Source organism: Musca domestica, unplaced genomic scaffold (assembly GCF_030504385.1).
Source record: "Musca domestica strain aabys unplaced genomic scaffold, Musca_domestica.polishedcontigs.V.1.1 5, whole genome shotgun sequence".
NCBI lineage: Eukaryota > Metazoa > Arthropoda > Insecta > Diptera > Muscidae > Musca > Musca domestica.
Window position 1 is genome coordinate 13,366,120 of NW_026712346.1, and position 18,967 is coordinate 13,385,086.

The 18,967-nt window shown below is 34.9% G+C and overlaps 1 protein-coding gene across 7 annotated transcripts; it reads left to right on the top strand.

The window, feature by feature from the left end:
• The first annotated feature begins 42 nt into the window (after positions 1–42).
• On the top strand, positions 43–17,118 carry LOC101892103 (serine-rich adhesin for platelets). 7 transcript variants are annotated; one of them, XM_011294183.3, is made up of 9 exons: positions 43–286; positions 1,925–2,154; positions 2,223–2,392; positions 2,825–2,969; positions 3,032–3,219; positions 3,295–3,384; positions 3,449–3,596; positions 3,663–3,772; positions 11,677–17,118. In XM_011294183.3, exons 2-9 carry the CDS (start codon positions 2,055–2,057, stop codon positions 14,701–14,703), a joined length of 3,978 nt encoding a protein of 1,325 aa, XP_011292485.1. In that variant the 5' UTR covers positions 43–286; positions 1,925–2,054; the 3' UTR covers positions 14,704–17,118. The 7 variants fall into 7 exon arrangements, with proteins under 7 accessions (XP_011292485.1, XP_005183455.1, XP_011292487.1 ...); XM_005183398.4 differs by having other exon boundaries at positions 43–225; XM_011294185.3 differs by lacking the exon at positions 43–286 and adding an exon at positions 317–472.
• Positions 17,119–18,967: the final 1,849 nt, after the last annotated feature.

Sequence of the window (18,967 nt, forward strand, 5' to 3'; positions counted from 1 at the left end):
CAATCACGCTAATTAAAACACAGCGTGTGATCCACCCCTATTAAAGTAACCAATCGATTCAACCTTTTAAGATAGACGGGAAACAAAGCGACTAAAGATGGACGACTTTTCGTAAAATAATTTAAATCTGTGCTACTGAACCACCAACATTACGTTCTGATTTTTTATTCGCCAAAAATAATTGTGAATAAGTCCAAAGCTCACAAGAAAAGCACAACAAACGTGGTAATTTGTAAACCAACAAATTGAGTATATGGCTGTTCTCTAAGTTGCGATACTTATCGTGGTTGGTGTTTCGTTTTCTCTTATTTTTCCGATATCCGATAACATTCATTTGTTCCCTTCATCCGCTGAGATTCGTTAATGGTGCCATCTCTATTGAAAGAAAAAATTATATTTCATTTTTTTCATTTGATTGTCTTCTTTTTTATTGAAATTGAGAAAAAAGAAATACATCTACATCTTTTGAAAAGTACGCAAAGACAAATGTGAATATTAAAGAATATCTGGTATATCTGTTGCAAATGCTGTGAGCATTAAAACCCAAAGAAATCGGATGCTTTTTACAAAAAAAGAAATAAAAAGAAAGAGAAGAAGGAACGCATGTTAAAGCCCGAAGTTGTCCGGTTTCATACGAATCACGTATGTACGTACCTTCAAAAGACGAGTAAATGTCCGTCTGTTCGAAATAGCCTTACAGTGATTGTTTTCTACTGATTTTGTGTGCTTCGCCGTGATTTGGACATATCCTGGAAGCGTCGAAGTGCCCAAAATTGAAGACGGGAACGATTGGCTGAGTGCTGAACAGGTAAATTGTTGTTGTTGCTACTGTTGCTGCCACTTGAGTTGGGGTATAAGAAAAATTCTCATAGTTTTTTTTCTGTTCTATAGTAGCGAGTTGATTATTGGATGGTTGGTTGGTTGAATGTGTGTATGATGGTATGGTTTGGTTCGTGTATAGTGTAGTGCACTTGCACATACAAATCCGAATACGAGTAAAGAACTCAGATGAAATATAAACTGAAACAGAGACGTAGAGAAGGAGTGTATATAGTGACAAAAGCAAACGCAAGCGGTCAGCAGTTGATACCGAATAGAAGAGTACAATGTAAGAGGATCCCCCAATCCATAGCAACTTGATATTTATGTTTGATATGTATTAAGAAATGACTTAGTTTTCATATATTGGGTAGGACAACCATAGTATTGGTGCTTTATCATGGAAATAAGTTATGTGGACCGCGGTTTTTACCCAAAAACGTTCTTTGCATATCAGCCGCATCATCAGGCCCAAGTGCATAAAATTAAAAGAATTAATTTTACAAAACAAAAAAAAAAAAAAAAAAAAAAAAAAAAATGTGCGTCAAAAAAATCGTTCAATAGGGTTTACTATTTGTTAAATACTATATCGTGAGATTCGAAGCCTGTCTTAAATTATTCAAAGGCCAAGTGGCAAATCCCAAGTCCATTGGTAAACACCATTCAAAATCTAATATTTTCTTTTTTTTTTATTGTGACAATATTATTTCAATAGTAGGAATCAGTTTTTGTGAATCAGTTTTTGTGAATATTTGGAGCTAAAAAGATCTAAAAGTAGGAAACCAATTTAACTGAGGATGTCTTACAAGAAATTGTTCCAAGATTTTTCCCAAATATTTGTTTACATGGGTGTTTATTTTCTATTTGTAATGAGGGGTATATAAAGTTTCAGAACTCATAGAGCAAAACAGAATAGCAAAAACAACAATAAAACCAAAAATCACTTTCATACAAAAATATAAGATTTACCAAAAAAAAAAAAAAAAAATAAATAAATAAATAAATAAAATAAAATAAACAAATTTTGAGATCACAACTTTGTTTGTTTTGTTTTTAAAAGTTTAAAACTAGATCTAATATATTTCTTTTTTTTTAACATATTAAGATTTGGAAGGAGCAGCCATAAAACGGGTCATAAAAACGCAAGGGGCCTATACTTTAGAAGCGTCAAAGAACGCTCTATCTACGAGGCCGGTTCCAATACCGGCATCGATATATATAAGTTTAAGCAGAAGATGGCCAATACTCTTTCCGTCATGACAAACGTATTGAGAAATGTGGTCAGCAAGCAGCGTATTCGCTACAAGGAGAAAGGTTTCAATTTGGATTTGGCCTGTAAGTACTCGTCATCGGATATGGCACAAGTATGAATGCTATTAAATATTCTGTTTCCTTTATGATAGATGTATGTGATAACATTATTGCAATGGGATACCCGGCGGAAAAATACGAAAGCATGTATCGAAACCGGTTAGAAGATGTTCAAAAGTTTCTAGAGGAAAATCATCGAGATCACTATAAAATCTACAATCTATGTCTGGAACGCAGCTATGATATTAGCAAATTTCACGGGGTAATATATCCTATTGTGCTACATAAGAAATAACATATTTTGCATTTATAACCTAATCACAGGTGGTAGACATTCAAAGGTATAACACATTAAAATGGATTTTTTTCTCTGTTTTGTTTCTGTTAAATTCTAACGACCATCTCAAAAGTTGTATCAAATAACAAGATAATGTTTTTTGCACTTAGATTCATATTATTTTGAAGATCAAGATATAAGTACAGCTTGAAGCAGCTGTTTGAAAACATTGTTAAAAGACAAGAAATGGAAAAGTTTTAAAATGTTGAAGATGGGTATATAATTTAGATTAATCTTATAGATTCGTTCCATAAACACACGTGTTATTCTGTTGGGATTTTTTAAGTTTGTGTACCACTGTGAAACAATCGTTTGTTCTTATTAAACTAATAGACAATTTCATTATTTTGTTTACAGCGAGTTTCAGTTTATCCATTTGAGGACCATAACCCACCCACAATCGAACTGATACAACAATTTTGTGAAGATGTTGACTCTTGGCTTAAGGCAGATCCTCTTAATGTGGCTGCTGTACACTGTAAAGCTGGCAAAGGTCGTACGGGTATGTATATTAGCATTAACAGACGTTTTCAATAGTTTGTATTGATTAATTTCTATTTGAAGGAACTATGATCTGCTGCTATTTACTCTATAGTGGACAACAACGTACCGCGGACGATGCTTTGGCCTGCTATGACGAAAAACGAACAAAGGATCGTAAGGGAGTTACGATACCATCGCAGAGACGCTATGTGCAGTATTTCTCCAAACTGATACGCATGGGATTATCATATTGCCGTCGTTCACTGCAAGTATGTATCCTACTAATTAACACGTATGATTATTAAATAATATGTTGTTTTATGATCGCACTTTGTTTTTGACAGTTCTGTGAAATTCGATTTTTGGGGGCCAATGCATTACAAAGTCAAGGCTCTGTACATTGCACAATTTCTGTTTTAGAGGATAAAGTAAAGGTAAATAATGAAATATTGAGTCACATATATCGCCGTAAATATCACAAATTCCATTATTTTGTAGCCATTGGCATATTATGTCGTAGATTTTCGTAAACAGAGTGTACTCGATGTGAAAATAACAGTTTCCGGCGATATAAAAGTCGAATTAACGAAAAACACCAAAAAATTATTTCATTTCTGGTTTAATACGTTCTTTGTAACAGATTCAGGCAAGTTGGAACTTCACAATATTTTTACTGGCCAACCACACTCATGTATATACTTTATAATTACAGTTATTGAAGGAGACGGCAATGATGAGAAATACATATACACTCTAAACAAGTGTGAAATCGATGATGCGCACAAGGATAAAGAGCATAAATGTTTCTCCGAAGATTTCAAGGTAAGTCAAATTACTAATTGCGAGTAAAATTTTAGCAGCATTATTAAATATTTATGTATTGGATGAACTATGGATGTGACAATTTAATTTTAAAGACAGACTGCAACTCGAAAATATACATAGATGGACATTAATTACAAATTACCAGCATGTAGAGGGGTCAAAGGACTTGGATAATTATTGGCATTTTGTTATAATACAGTAAATAAAAGTGGGTAAAGTGTCATGCGAAAAATCCAGCTGATCTCTCCCGTATTGTCAAACGTACAGCGCATGAAAAAATGAAACCTAAACAACATTTTTGACTGTATTGGGGTATTTCAAACATAATCGTTGTTGTTGTAGCGTCTCGAACTGCTATGTTCGTTCTGATTGTTTCTTGTCTGATTCTTAGTCTAAGTTCAAAAATGAAGCGACCTGTATTGATTGGGTCGTCCATAGCGATGCGGGGTACGTTTGGTTGCACATTATAAAAGGTGCAGCGTGTCATGTGGGTGTGTGCCACACGATGCGAAGGTGTTTTGTGCACTGCTGGCAATTCGAACCCAATACAAATTGAGTCGGCTGCAGCACTTAGATCTCAGCTGTGCCAAAATTGCTCTGGTTCGTAGAGGCAAATCTCGTTCTTCAGCTGCGGTGAAAGGCGGATAAACTCCGAATATGGTATTCACTACATTCAGTCCTGCTTGATAGGTCTGTTGATCTAGATGCTATCTCTTATACAGGGTTGCCCATATTCGACGGACCCATCTGGCAGCGCCATAACTTTTGACAGAGATGTCACATCGCTTAATGACATACGAAATAGTTGAAATTTACATTCAACAGAAGAAGTCAATTGTGAAAACTCAACGTGCTTTTAAAACATTAAAAATGTGAGAAGTGAGCCTTCTAAGAACACCATTAAGCGTTTATACGAAAAATTTTCGACTGGTAAGGCTCTTTCTAATCCGAAGAGGCCATATAAAAGTCGACCAAGGCGATCGGCCGAGAATATCGCTGCCGTACGAGCCAGTGTTGAGAGGTCCCCAAGAATATCCCAAAAACGCCGTTCTCAGCAGTTGGGCATGGCTCGGTCCTCTTTACAACGGATTATTCGCATTGATTTGCATTTGTTCCCGTATAAAATTCAATTGAAGCCTCGTCAATTGGAATGGGCCCAAAGGTCCGTCGAATATGGGCAACCCTGTATGTCTAAATCATGAAAGTCTTTCCTGGTTGGAGGTTGCCTGGTGATTGGGATAGGTTTTATTACGCTGTCGCACCCATAAGACTTTAAGACCCCATCATGTTGATGTTGCTTTATAAGGGCGGCCTTCGCATGGTTTTCCATCGTAAATTATGGTGGTTCCTCCTCGGCTGGGAGATATTTCCGCGGCGTAGAATCTTTCTTTAGCCCTGTCACTCTCGGGGTGCTCTATGAAATGTCGGTTAAAATAACTCGCGTACCTCTTTGAGTCTGTCACTTCTACGCCGTTAAATGAGGCAGACGTCTGAACATCCTTTTTTCCAGGTTCGTGAACGAGTTAACCATTGCCCAGAATTTATTCGATCTAGTACTGATGTTGCAATGCTTCGGATGTTCTAGCCACCTCATTAGCCACCATGCCATAATTCATTAAGGGCATGGAAATACCCAAGCATTAGACTGTTATTGTCAGCTAGAAGTGACCCAATATTGGGTATACTAGGCGGAGCATAGCTATTTGACGGCGTGATGTACACATTAATCATTACACTTTATGTGAGATTAATAATTTTTTAATATATTATAAATTATCATAAATCTTCCTTCATTTTTTGCTATGGGATTCTTGCTGTTGTCCGCATCTCGATGTTCCTTTGACAGCTCTGACATCGGTGCAGGAACGCACCAAGGTATTTTGCTTCCAGAGAAAGTTCATCTACATTCTATCAGTCACTTTCGATGAATGAACACCATAATAATGTTCCCGCATTCTAAAACCTATTATGGTTTAAGATTCCATTTTACTTTATCCAGCACTCATAGCGAATAGTTGCAAATCTCTCGTTTCCTTTTAAATAGTTAGGTTACCAAGACTATTAACACGGGTTTAATCTTCTGCTTTGGTAAGAATTTCTTGCCATTTAAGACATGGAGCAAAGCAAATGTAGTTTGTGCCGTGGAAAATCATATGTATTTAATTTTTTATCAACGGAAGCCATAGTATATGCGAGTATATCTCCTTTCGATGTGATCTTCTACTAGTTTGCCTTATGGAAATGTCCAATGCTTGAGTTGATGAGTCTACTTATAAACATTTCATCAATACATTCAGTAAGAATGTAAGAAATCTCATAGTGTACACTTTATAGATCAACTTCGACTTTACATTGCCTGAAAATTCCTTTAATAGAGAAACAATTTGGAATTTCCCATTACCTTCTTCAAAAATGCAAGCACCTCGTGGAGAGCAGAACCCACCCACGTCATCTTAAAGTTCGCGTGGTGTGATTGTTTTTTTTTTTCTGGGTCCAAGTATCTTTCCATCAATAGGAAGAAAGAAAGACACCAAATTGCCCCATAGTAACTCAGTAATACAAGTCCCTCATCTGCAGAATTGTGTTGACCGGGATGAGACAATATTTGATATGAGGCCATCTGCATCAGGAGATTTGACGGATTTGAAGAAGATGTGAATGTTTATAGTTCTTCGAAACAAAAAATTGGGGGAGATTACTTTTTGATATGTTATAAGCTCCGATCTGCATTTTCTGAAAGTAGATCTTCTTTCGAAATCGTTGTGCCTTAAAATATTTTTGTACAGTTGATTTTAAAAGAATTTTGTCCTGCTAGGGCATTCATTAAAGAATTTTTGGAGAGGTCCGATAATTTAGCTCATTTGCCTCAGATTCAGTGCCAAACAACTAAATAATTCATATTCTATTTGCATTCTGATAGGGGGGGCTTAACACAAAATTAACCGCTTTATATACTGATAGCACTGGTTTTTATTATTATAATGTATTGGTTTTCTCCGAAACTTGGTTAAAAACATCGATATTAAATAGTGCAATTTTATGTTCAAAATATCAAATATACAGAAAAGATCGTGTTTGTAAAAAAGGTGGTGGCGTCCCTATTGCAGTTGATGCCAATTATACCACTAATTTAACAGATCTAAATGGTTTTCTTGATATGAAGTTTGTTGGTGTTTCCATTGAATTAGGCAAATTTAAGTTGTTTGTAACTTGTTCTTATATTCCACTTTCAACTTCACTTGACATTTATAATCATCAATAAATTTATTTATTTCTTTTAATCAGCAATAAATTTATTTATTTCTTTTCAATGTGTACAGAAACCTAGCCAATAGGGCCATGGACGGTTCCAAAAACGTCTATACATGACTACTCTAAATTAATTATAATAATATAATATAAAATTAAACACTAAAACAAATTAACAAAAAATGAACAAAATTAAAAATGGATTGACGGTTCCAAGAACTCCTATACATGACTACTTTAAACTATTCATAACATCCTTAATCTTAAAAATCTTATTAAAAAATTAACATTTAAAAATTAACAAAAAATAAAAAAAGATGATCAAAAATCACAATTCATTGAAGAATTAGATAAATCAACTATGCAAGGGAACCATTTTAGGGAAGAATTAAATATCTTAAGATTAGCTGGCAGATTGTTGAAAATGCAAGCAATTCTTACATAGAAGGATTTTTTCAACAGAGGAGTCAAGCGTGGTATAACAATTTGCAGGTTCCTTACACATCTCGAAAACTTAAAAAGATCCATAATAGTAGAAGATGTTCTCAATTTAAAATGTTTGTAGAAGAACAACATTGACCTTAAATTCACAAAACACTCAAACGAACAACCGAGAAACTCCTTCACAGGAGATATATGATCACCACGTTTGACACAAATAACATATCGCATTACCCTATGAAACAATAGTTTTAACTTACGACAAATAAAACCGCAGCTACCCCAAAAAATCTCAATACAATATAAAAAGTGAGGTATTATTAAGGCATGTACCAACTGATCGCTTAATCGCTGAAAAAATGAAAGATTCTGATCGCATCCTGATTCTTGGCGATTTTAGTATGCCTTCCATTAGGTGGCTTCCAATGTCAAATTCTGAAGGTTTGATTCCTTTGCCATCCGAAATGAACAGTAACCAGTATACATTTGAAGTTATAAATCGTTTTTGATATAAGTCTTCATCAAATAAACAGTGTGCAAAATTCCAACGGCAAAATTCTTGATTTGGCGTTGTAAATATAACACAGCATTTTGAAATATTCAGAATTCCTCCAATATGCACTCCTGAAAATATGTACCATCCAACATTATCTCCATGACTCACAAAATGTAATTGATGAAACTCTGTCCAAATCATTTAAAACTGGCCTTAATTATACAAAAAACTAATTTCCGAAAACACAATACCCTTATTCCCTCCGTAAATTGGGCCTCCGTCCGTCTATATAATATCCATAAAGATCTGGAATATGTAATTGATAGATTTTATGTTAGTTTAAATAGATTTAAGCTTGAAAGTGTTCCAACTGTTAGAGTTAAAAATTCAAATAAATATGCATGGATAACAAAGTAAAATGTAAATTTGTCACAGACACAGATATTGGTAAATGTTTTGTACATTTTTTTTTGCCACAACCTATTCCAGTACATATTGCCTAATCAATGATTCATATCCTTAAAAGCTGTCACATATTGACTAAATTTGTATGCCTTTGCTACAATATCAAGAGGTATCCAATAGTTTGCGTTGTTTAAAATCGATTAAATTTCCAGGCCTGGAAGGCATGCCTAATATAATTCTTAAGTATTGTTCAGACACATTAGCACTCCCTTCAAATTTATTGTTTAAAAATTCACTTAAATTTGGTCACTTTCCTACTTTCTCGAAAAAATCTTATATTCGGCCCAATTATGGTTGTCGTTTCTATAGTCGTCGTCGATTTTATGTGCAAGTCGCCCTCACCGTCGCTTCGATTCAAAAATGGTATAACGGTAAGGCATGGAAGCGACATCGACAGTTTAAAATAATAGTTGGCAACAATTAAAAAGCGTTGGCAACACTCCCTTGTTATTGACAAAATAAGATAAAAATTTGTTTGTATTTTGAATTCTAATTTCGTCTCTTTCGGAAAAATAAAAAATATTGTTAAAAAATGGATATTATAAATGCATTATATATCTTAAGTTCAAGTGAGGATGAAGTGGAGTATATATTAGTAGTGCAGCGGCGAGTGCTAAGGCAGTAAATAAACATATTTGCATTGCCTGATTCTTGATTATGTTGTTCCAAAAGTTTATACTGCTCTTTCAAGAATTCAATAGTTTCTTCTTTCCTTGATGACTTTTTATCATTGTTTTTTTCTGGGCGATCGAGAAGCTTAAATAGTAGTTACATCAGTCTCGTCATCATCATTGTCCACTGGCTCATTTTCATGATCTGTAACGTCTCTTACAATTATGTTTTCCGCATTTTTTACACCAAGTGCACGACCTGGTGGATTCAGTAACTTTTGAAACTGCATTACATTCGCAAAGGACTCCTCCAAAAGCGACAAAGTCATTTTCTTAAAAATACCACCTCCAGTGCTGTTGGCTTCACCCTCATTGTGCACAATTGTTTTTTAGTGATACATTTTAAATCTGTAACGTCTGTTACAATTATGTTTTCCGTATTTTTTACTCCAAGTGCACGACCTGGTGGATTCAGTAACTTTTGAAACTGCATTACATTCGCGAAGGACTACTCCAAAAGCGACAATGTCATTTGCTTAAAAATACCACCTCCAGTGCTGCTGGCTTCACCCTCATTGTGCACAATTGTTTTTTAGTGTTACATTTTAAATCTTTCCAAACCTAGAAGAAATTTAGAAAAATAACTAATAAAAACATCCAAAAATAATTTAAATTTTAACATACTTTTTGCCAGTCTCTTATTGGTTACCCGTTTACATTTAATTTTGTAGCAATGGATTCGAATCTAATTTAAAATTAGCTGGAAAATAAACATTGGTAAACCCTATAGCCAAACATGTTTTTTTTCCAATTCGGAAACGAACATTTCAAATTGCTTTGCTGTTGTTATTTTCATGGTCAAATATCAAATACAAAAAAGTTACAATATCAACGTCGACTGAAAAATACAATGTCGCCACAATTTTTTACGGCGACAGATTTTCTTAAAAATCGACTTCACGTCGACTGTTGTATTGACAATTATAATTGCAATCATTTGTCGCTATTGACAAAAAACGACACCAAATGAAGTCGAGGCGACGACTTCATTTTGCGACGCCGACGACAACCATAATAGGGTATAATCGGCCTTACATAGGTCTGGTAGTCTTACAAATGTGTCAAATTATGGAGGAATTGCCATATTAGGTGCCATTTCGAATTATTCGGTAAACAAGCTTATTTACTTTAAAACGATTTAGACAGCCATTTTAAATGGTGCAGGTTAAATTGTATGGATTTAAATTTAAGCAAATGCATATGTGATTTTCCAGATCTTCTCTGATATTGCAATATAATATTGACGGTGTAGATTCATTTGTCGATCTTGGTTTCTTGATGGATCCAAAATTAAATTTTAATAGTCATGTAATAACAATGGTAAATAAAGCAAATGGAATTCAATCAATCAGAATCAGCAAAGCATTTGCATTTGTAACAAAACAGTTATTTACACCTCTTGTTAGACCTATATTAGAATACGGTTCTGTTGTATGTGATCCTCAATATGCAATATACTCAGATAAAATAGAATCCGCGCAAAAACAATTTCTGCTATTTGCCTTACGAGGGAGGTTTACATTGGAATAGTAATTTTGGTTTGTCTTCTTATACTAGCATGCTAAAATTAATTAGATTGCCTACACCTTAAAGTAGGCGTATTATGTTGAACTCCTGTTTGTACTAAAAATATTAAATGGTAATATATCTTCAGATTTCCTAAACCCATCTATTGGAATCAAGGTTGGGCATATTGCACTAAATTTTTAAGAATTAAATAAATAGTGGAAGTGCAACTTTTTATTCCACTACCACTAAAGGTTTAGTGGTAGCGAAAAATTAAATTTCACTACCACTAACCATTTAGTGATATTTAAAAAAAATTTATATAAATAATTTAAATTTTAACATACTTTTTGCCAGTCTCTTATCGGTTACCCGTTTACATTTAATTTTGTAGCAATGGATTCGAATCTAATTTAAAATTAGCTGGAAAATGAACATTGCAACTTTTTATTCCACTACCACTAAAGGTTTAGTGGTAGCGAAAAATTAAATTTCACTACCATTAACCATTTACTGATATTTAAAAAAAAATTGCACTACCACAAATGGTTAGTGGTAGTGAAATTTAATTTTTCGCTACCACTAACTAAAGCTTTAGTGGTAGTGGAATAAAAAGTTGCACTTCCACTATTTATTTTAAGTAATAGTTTATTTAGATAATTGACCGTTTTTGTGTAGCCACGTATAACTGTAACACCTTATAGTCAGAATTATTAAGTTTTTCAACGGAGTTTTTTAGCATTCTGCAAATCCTTATACCATGTATTCATCTCAGTCATAGACGTGAACAGATAGGAAATTCTATTATCCATTATGACTAGTCCTTACAATTTTTTTGTGATCCTGAAAATGGTTTGGCTGTTTTATTTTGTGTTCTGAAGTTTACAAATACTTTTGCAAATACTATCCTGCATGCAGGTGTTGGGCAGAATTAGTTTTATACAGCTCATGTTGCATTTTAGGCAAAGTTTTCCATAACTTTGTCTTTCCAATTTATCGTCTCCCAGTTTCAGCAATTAAAACAATCGACCTCTAACTATTTTCACAATTACATAAAATATTGTATTTTTCAGGTGGTACTTGTTTTCTACGTCGACGGAAGTAATGCTGTGCGAGATGGGGAAAAATCTTCGAGCGGACAGAGCTTCGCAAATCATCGTCAGTCTGTGCAGAGTGGACCGGCAAACACCTGTTTGCCGACAATACAATCAAATAATTACTCATTACCACAGAATAACAGCAGCGGCAGTGAAATGAACTTTATATGTGATCAGCAATCATCATCCTCTACGTCGGTGAGCAGCAGCTTAGGTGGTGCCACCACCGACAACAGCAATGGTTATGAATCGAATTCGAAGCGGAACACGCAGCATAGAAGTGGCGTTCAAAACTTCGGTAATATTCATCATTCTCATCCTTATGTGGCTATGCACGATGAAAACAGTGTTTCGTATGCATCGCCACCACCACAGCCGGTTGCAACAATTGGAGCACCACCCGGCTATGTTGTAGAACATGAACGTCTACAGGCGAAAAATCAGCACTGCATACAGAAAAATAACATGCACCACTTGCAGCAAAAACATGTGCCGTCAGTGACTGCCACTTCAACGCCAAACCAGAGGCATATACAAAGACAAAATGCTGGCACCGTTGCTGGCAGCAATGCTGACGGAAGTGGGATACTGGATATCCATAGAGGTGGCACGGATATATCGTGTCCAACGTCGGCAAATTTAAATGCCAGTGGCATCAGCAGTAGCGCCAATTACAACCACAGTACCCATAACAGTAGCAAAACCAGCAGCGTCAGCAGCCAATCGTCTTCTGTAGTCGGAGACAACGAGGAGGACTGGGAATCCGGTGAGTCCAGTGCTAAACAGCTTGATCACATTACTTTATTACTTTCTACTTCTTCTGTAACATCTTCTCCTGCTCCGAAACAAATACTTCCAAATAACAATACAAATACCAATTTATCTCCCAATGATTCCTCGAGAAGTAAGCAAAAGATTAATGTCGGTCTTCAGCCCTCTTCCTCCACCTCCTCCTCATCCTCTACATCCGCCTCTAGCTCTACCTGTACCTCTGCATCCCAATCATCTATATCCTCCAAATCCTCTTCCCAATGCCCCTACAACAAATGTAACACTAGCAGTAGTAGTTGTATAAATAGAGTTGCTGGTGGTGATGATGATGATGATAATGAAAACGTCGATGAAAGTAAACCTAAATTTAAGATATCTGACTCGAACATTGTGGCCACACAAGAACAAGAGCAACAATTAGGAAGCGCCATTGGAGCTACAGGGGTATCATTAGAGTCAGGTGTTAGGGACGTTAAAAAAACCAACACGGCTAGAATGCCAGAATGTTGTGATCGGAATAGTAATGCATTGACGTTGTCGACACCGGCTCAAACTCCTAGTAGTCGGCCCAAGTTTATGCATCTATTGATGCTCCCAAAAAACAACAATTCACATCAGTCGACGCATAAACCAATTTTCAAGCGTAAATCGTCTTATAAGTTGACAAAAAATGTGTCGAATACCACAGGGCTTAATGCTTCCAATGATGGTTGCAGGAGTTCCACTGCTGATACTACATCATTGGAATCGGCTTCTGTGACACCTGATACTGTGCTGGGGAACATGGGTGGTGTAGCCACGACATCCAAGCAGAAACTAAAAATCAAGCTTAAAAAAAACAAACTCAAATTTTCACAAAAATTTCAATGGTTTCGAAGCTATTTTCGCAGTGACCCTGTAGATTTCTGTGAAAACTTTGTGCAGCAGACCACATCAATACGGCGCAACAGTATCTGCAGTATGGCTAGTCGGACGCACAAATTATCGACAACAACTCCGCCTTCAATAACGCCGCCGCCCCCTCCTCTAGCTGGAGCGAATATTGACGGCTCTTCGTCGTGTGAACAGTTGAACGACCGAGGTCCCGGTAGTGTTTCAGGGTCTACATCGAACGCCAGCATAGCAACTGGCGATCATTGTGAAGACTACTATTCACACATTTGCGACAATCAATTAAGCTTTAGTAATTCTCCGTGCAAAAGTCCCCGATCCATGGCGGACATTGTTGGTAGTATTAGCGGCAGTGGTGGTGGACATGGTGGAAGTTTTGGCAGCAGTTTTGCCCACAGTGCAGGTAGTTTCCATCAACAGTACTTTCGAGAGCGGCAGGAAACCTTGCCGGGCCTCAGTTCACACAGTGCTCGTCGCAACAATGTTGTCATTGTTGCCGCTAAGCCTGTACGTACGAACGCTATTGGCTTTAACATACACACAGCGACCTGTGACGATCAGCAATCTCAAGCAGTGAGACAGGATTCACCAGATTTTAATGCCTCGCCGGCCAGTGTATATAACACTGCTAGTTGTTCGCCGCCACTAACTGACGAGTGTGTTGCAGATAGCCAGAAGGAAACCAAAAACATACCCTTCGTATTTCCAGTAAATGTTCCCAACAAAGCGCCAGAAAATTCAAGTGGTGACAGCCCGTCTAAAGAATCACCTACAAAGACGCAAACAAAGTATTCTCTAAACTTGGTTATTGTCAAAGAATGTCCTTCTGATGAGTGTGCTGCCACCGCACCCGGTAACATATCGAAAACATCTCGGCGAGATGGCGAAATATGCCATGATCCATATTCGGACTTTTCTTGTGAACAAGATCGAAACGAATTCACCATCATGCATACCTCCAACGAGGGTGACATTTCGGGACCAAATGCAACATCCACCGCCATAGACGATTTGTTTGAGACAAAGACCACTGCAACTACCAGTGCATCCATATGCAGTAACAGTAGCAGCAGTGGCTTTTGTACAAGCGAATGTTGTACTACAAACAGTAGTAGCAGTAGCTGTAATTGTAACCCCTTTGCATTAGGTTTAGAAAGGCATGTCGCCTTAGCTGCCCTCAACACCGCGAAGCAGGCGGATCCGAAGCAGGACATCATTCTGGAAGTTGAGGTGGAGCACAATGACACTGCACTCACCACTGACCCTTCCATGCCTCCTGGCAATCCCGCAGATGAGGCTTCTCATATAAAGCCTGAGTCCAACGAGCATAAATGTGATTAAAAAAATGCAATTTATTGAGGGACTGTGGCTGTGGATCACACGTTGGCCCTAGCTTTGGCGTTCCCGGTTGATATTTTCGGGTGGCTATAGTTACGTAAAATACGAATACAAGTAAACTAAGACTACAAGTAACGTAAAATACGAATACATGAATTGTCTGATTGCGTTCAGCGAGATTTTAAAATGGCAAGGACGTTTGCAAGTAATCGACATTTATGCACTGAACATATAGTCAATCGTTCTCAAACAAAAATTGTCGAATATACATTTTCTCACAAATTCTTTTCCACCATTATAACCATTCATCATGCCGTGAATTCGAATTTATATCTTATTGAGCATTGCTTGTTTAGTCGATATCGATCGAAATTAGTAGTATGACAGTGCAAAGATGTCTTCGGAAAGTGAATATTTTATGGTAGATTGATTCACAAAGGTATTCAAAAAGTTCGCGTGTAAGCCACAATGTTCGCTAAGCTTTTGAAGAATTCAGAATTATATTTCAATACTATCACATTCGTGAGCTCTTAACCACGCAAATAGTTAACTGTTGTTCTTCTACTTCTTCCATCAAAATCATCAGTGTTCGCAAAAGAAAGCAAATCAACAATAGTCGAAATGCAATATGTAATGAAAATAGAAACTCATTCTAAATTTGCAACAAACAAACAAACAAAGAAAAAAACTATTAACGCAAAGGCAAAAAAGAAAAGAAAACACATACATATATACAAAAACACACACACACAAACACAACGCAGTAATATTATCCACAACATAAATAATTCTTCTTCTTCTAAACATAAAATAAAAACATGCAACGTATATACATAGATACATATATTTAATATAATTTCTCGTCTTGTTCTTTATTTATTAATATTTTTTGTTTAGTTATTTTTATATATAAATAAGTTTTAATATTACGTTCTTCGAGCACTCCCTTATCCTACCCCCACATCAGATCAATCAAAACACACTTCCAAACACCACCCCGCCCGCCCCCTCCCCTCTTTTATTATTTAGGATAGATGATAACATATATAACAAAATTAAAAATTTCTAACAATTGAAAATTCGGTAATGTTCTCAATAGAAAGTAATTAAATTACTTACGTATACTACGACGATTGTAAGGATTTATCACAAAAAAATATTAATTAAAACTTATTCTATGCTTTTTATTACTCTTAGTACTACAAACAAAAATATTATTGTTTTCTTTCTTATTTCGATGATGATTTATTACTTAAAATGTTAACATTAATCTACAACTAAAAACAAAAAAAAAAAAAAAAAAGAAACTACATAATAGAAACAAACAAACAAACATAATGTTTTTCTTTAAACAAAAAAATGCGAAAATTCTTTTTAATTATAATAATATATTTGTATATCTGTAGGAACCATTGCAGCAATCTTTGTACGTTTGAAACATTTTGATACATCCAAGGCATATCTGGGAAGATAGATGAAGTGGAATCACAAAAAAAAAATTCTAAATTGCATTTGTCTATGATACAATACGTTCAAAAATATCCAACCAACTTCCCTTCCAACTCTCAGAAAATATTTGTACAGTTTTTTTATCGATTAAACGCAGAGTTAATACCCGTTGACTCTCTAATTTAAACGAACACGTTTTTGGGATAAATGAATCTCTGTTAATATTATTTATTTTCTATATGAATGTGGAAGTTTCGTGTTAAAAAATAAAAGTAAATCTTGTTCGTAAAGTCAAAATCTTATAATATTCTTCAACAACTATAATTGTTGAAATATTTGTCTCTGTGGTAATGGAACAGCAGTTTGTGTCACAAAAGTGAATTTCTATGTCTAATAAATTGTTTGTCTCATCAGTCTATAAATTGGGAACTATTCGTTTCGTTATCTCCGAAGCTTCCATCTTCCATCTTCCACATGCCTTGTGATTTGTTGTTTTGTATAAGAATTAGATACATACCACACCAATATTCCAGCAGGTTATCGACGACGCTACTGTGAAGAAGTATTTTGCAATAATTCATTCGAATGAGAATATTTTCGGTTTGGTACAAAAACATTCCGGTATTATGTTGCAAATGTTTCTGCACAGAAATGTATTAGTAGTAGAATGCTAACTGTTTCGAATGTATGTCGATAGGCCTTGGTTTCTGTAGACATGAATACATGAAATCAATCAATTAATCAATCAACATTATGTTTAACCTATACAAATATGTATGTAAATACAAATAAAATTTTTGTAATTAAATCCAAAACATGATCTTTAGACGATATGATTTTGTATATCGTCAATAATAATTATAATAAATATTATACAAATTATTTTCTTTAATTTTAAATTAATTCTTAATTCTCCTCATTTGATTAAATGTACCGTTGGATTATGAATATATGATTTTAAATGCTGTACGACTGTTTTATTTTATTTTTATTTTTTTTTCTAATAGCACATAATTGTTTTTTTTATTATTCTATGTTTTGTTAATAATAACTTTGTAATACTGTTAATACAAACCATATTGATTTATATAAAGAATATACCAGAACCAGAGTTCTTCCTGCAAGTTTTCATCGTCATTTGCTGTATGTAGTAATGTAATATTTTATGATTGTGTAAATAGTTGATGAAATTATCTGTGAGACAATTACAGCAAAATCAACAAGAACTGCTTCTGTTTCGTTTAAATAAAATCTTCATGTTTTTCTTAAAAAAATAAGTATTATGTTTTTATTTTCACAAGAGCCAAAACCCAATAATATACATAAGTACATATGATGTTTTTTTTGTTCATTCATTCATTTATTATTCATTCATAACACAAATCAATATTGCCTATTACTTGTGGAACATATTCATACAGCATACATAAAAACATACATTAAAACTTTTGCATTCGTGAAGCCTTAGACTCTCATATCACACCTCAGTTTGCCTGTAAATACGTCTCCTTTATTGACAAAAAAAAAATGATTTAATTGCTTTATTGATTATTGTTGATACACTCGGTCATTCAAACAATTGCACAGTGGTGACTTTACAACCCAATTGCCTGAAGATTAATTTTGAGTTGTTAATTTTTTCGTTTGTCCAATGTGCTGATATTTGTGTAACTTGTATGAATTGAAATTTGTATTCTAGCAAATGAAAGAATGTTAAGCGCTCCAACAACAAAAGATACTAGCAGTTCTTTAGTAAACTGTTCAAAAGATGTGATACAACAGCGACAACCCCCCTCGCCACCGCCACGGCTTCAAAAGCCATCCTATTCGGGGAACAAATTCAAAATTGGTCGTACAGCTAACTCCAAGTCCAAATACAATCAGTCACGCGGTGGCTCTGGCTCCGCAGCTCATCCAAAATACAATGGAATTAGGGATAGCATTGAGCCTATAGGCGATAACGATGATATTGTTCTAGCCCCCCAGACACAGTCTAATACTTCTTCGAACAGCATGAAGACCTCGACACCCACCAGCTCCAATAGTAAGACAACGACCACCCGGCAACTGTGTCACATCTGCTTACGAACGAGTGATCTATCGTCAGAGCTCAAGTGCTGTTAGATCGTTGCCATCAATATACCTACCGGTAATCATAGACATAAAGAGAGATCCCCTACTCACTCTAGTGGATAAACTGATTTTGAGATTAAATTAGTAGATACATACATAAATATTTATTGTTTTGTTTTTCATTTAGAAATACGAAAAGGAACAATACAAAATTGTATAACAAAAGTAAGACATTTATTATTGAAACAAAACAAAAAAAAAATAATAAAGAAAACTTCTCTGTCTGTGACTGTACTGTACGCGCCTATATTATATACTAATTATTATTATTAAATGTATTTGTATGTGTTGTTAGTTTTTACCTAAGAAACCAAAATGAAATGAACAATTTATAACTATTATTATGATTATTACATCTTTGGACGTTAGTACCCACATTCAATTTTGAACAAGAAACAAAAACAAACAGAAAATGATATGATATTAAATACAAAATAATACTAGAAACAAAAAAAAATGAAAACTCACACACATCACAACAAATTATGGATCTATTATAAAATACTAGATATCATGTATATTATTGTCATTCGCAATACGAATGGCGGTGATTGATTGAATGAATGAATGAAACAGAGGAAATTTGTTAAATGTTGTAACGCAACCGTCTTTTTCTACTACATTGAAAATAAAAATTAAGTAATAAACAAAAAATAAAATAAAAAAATTAAAATGGATTACGAAA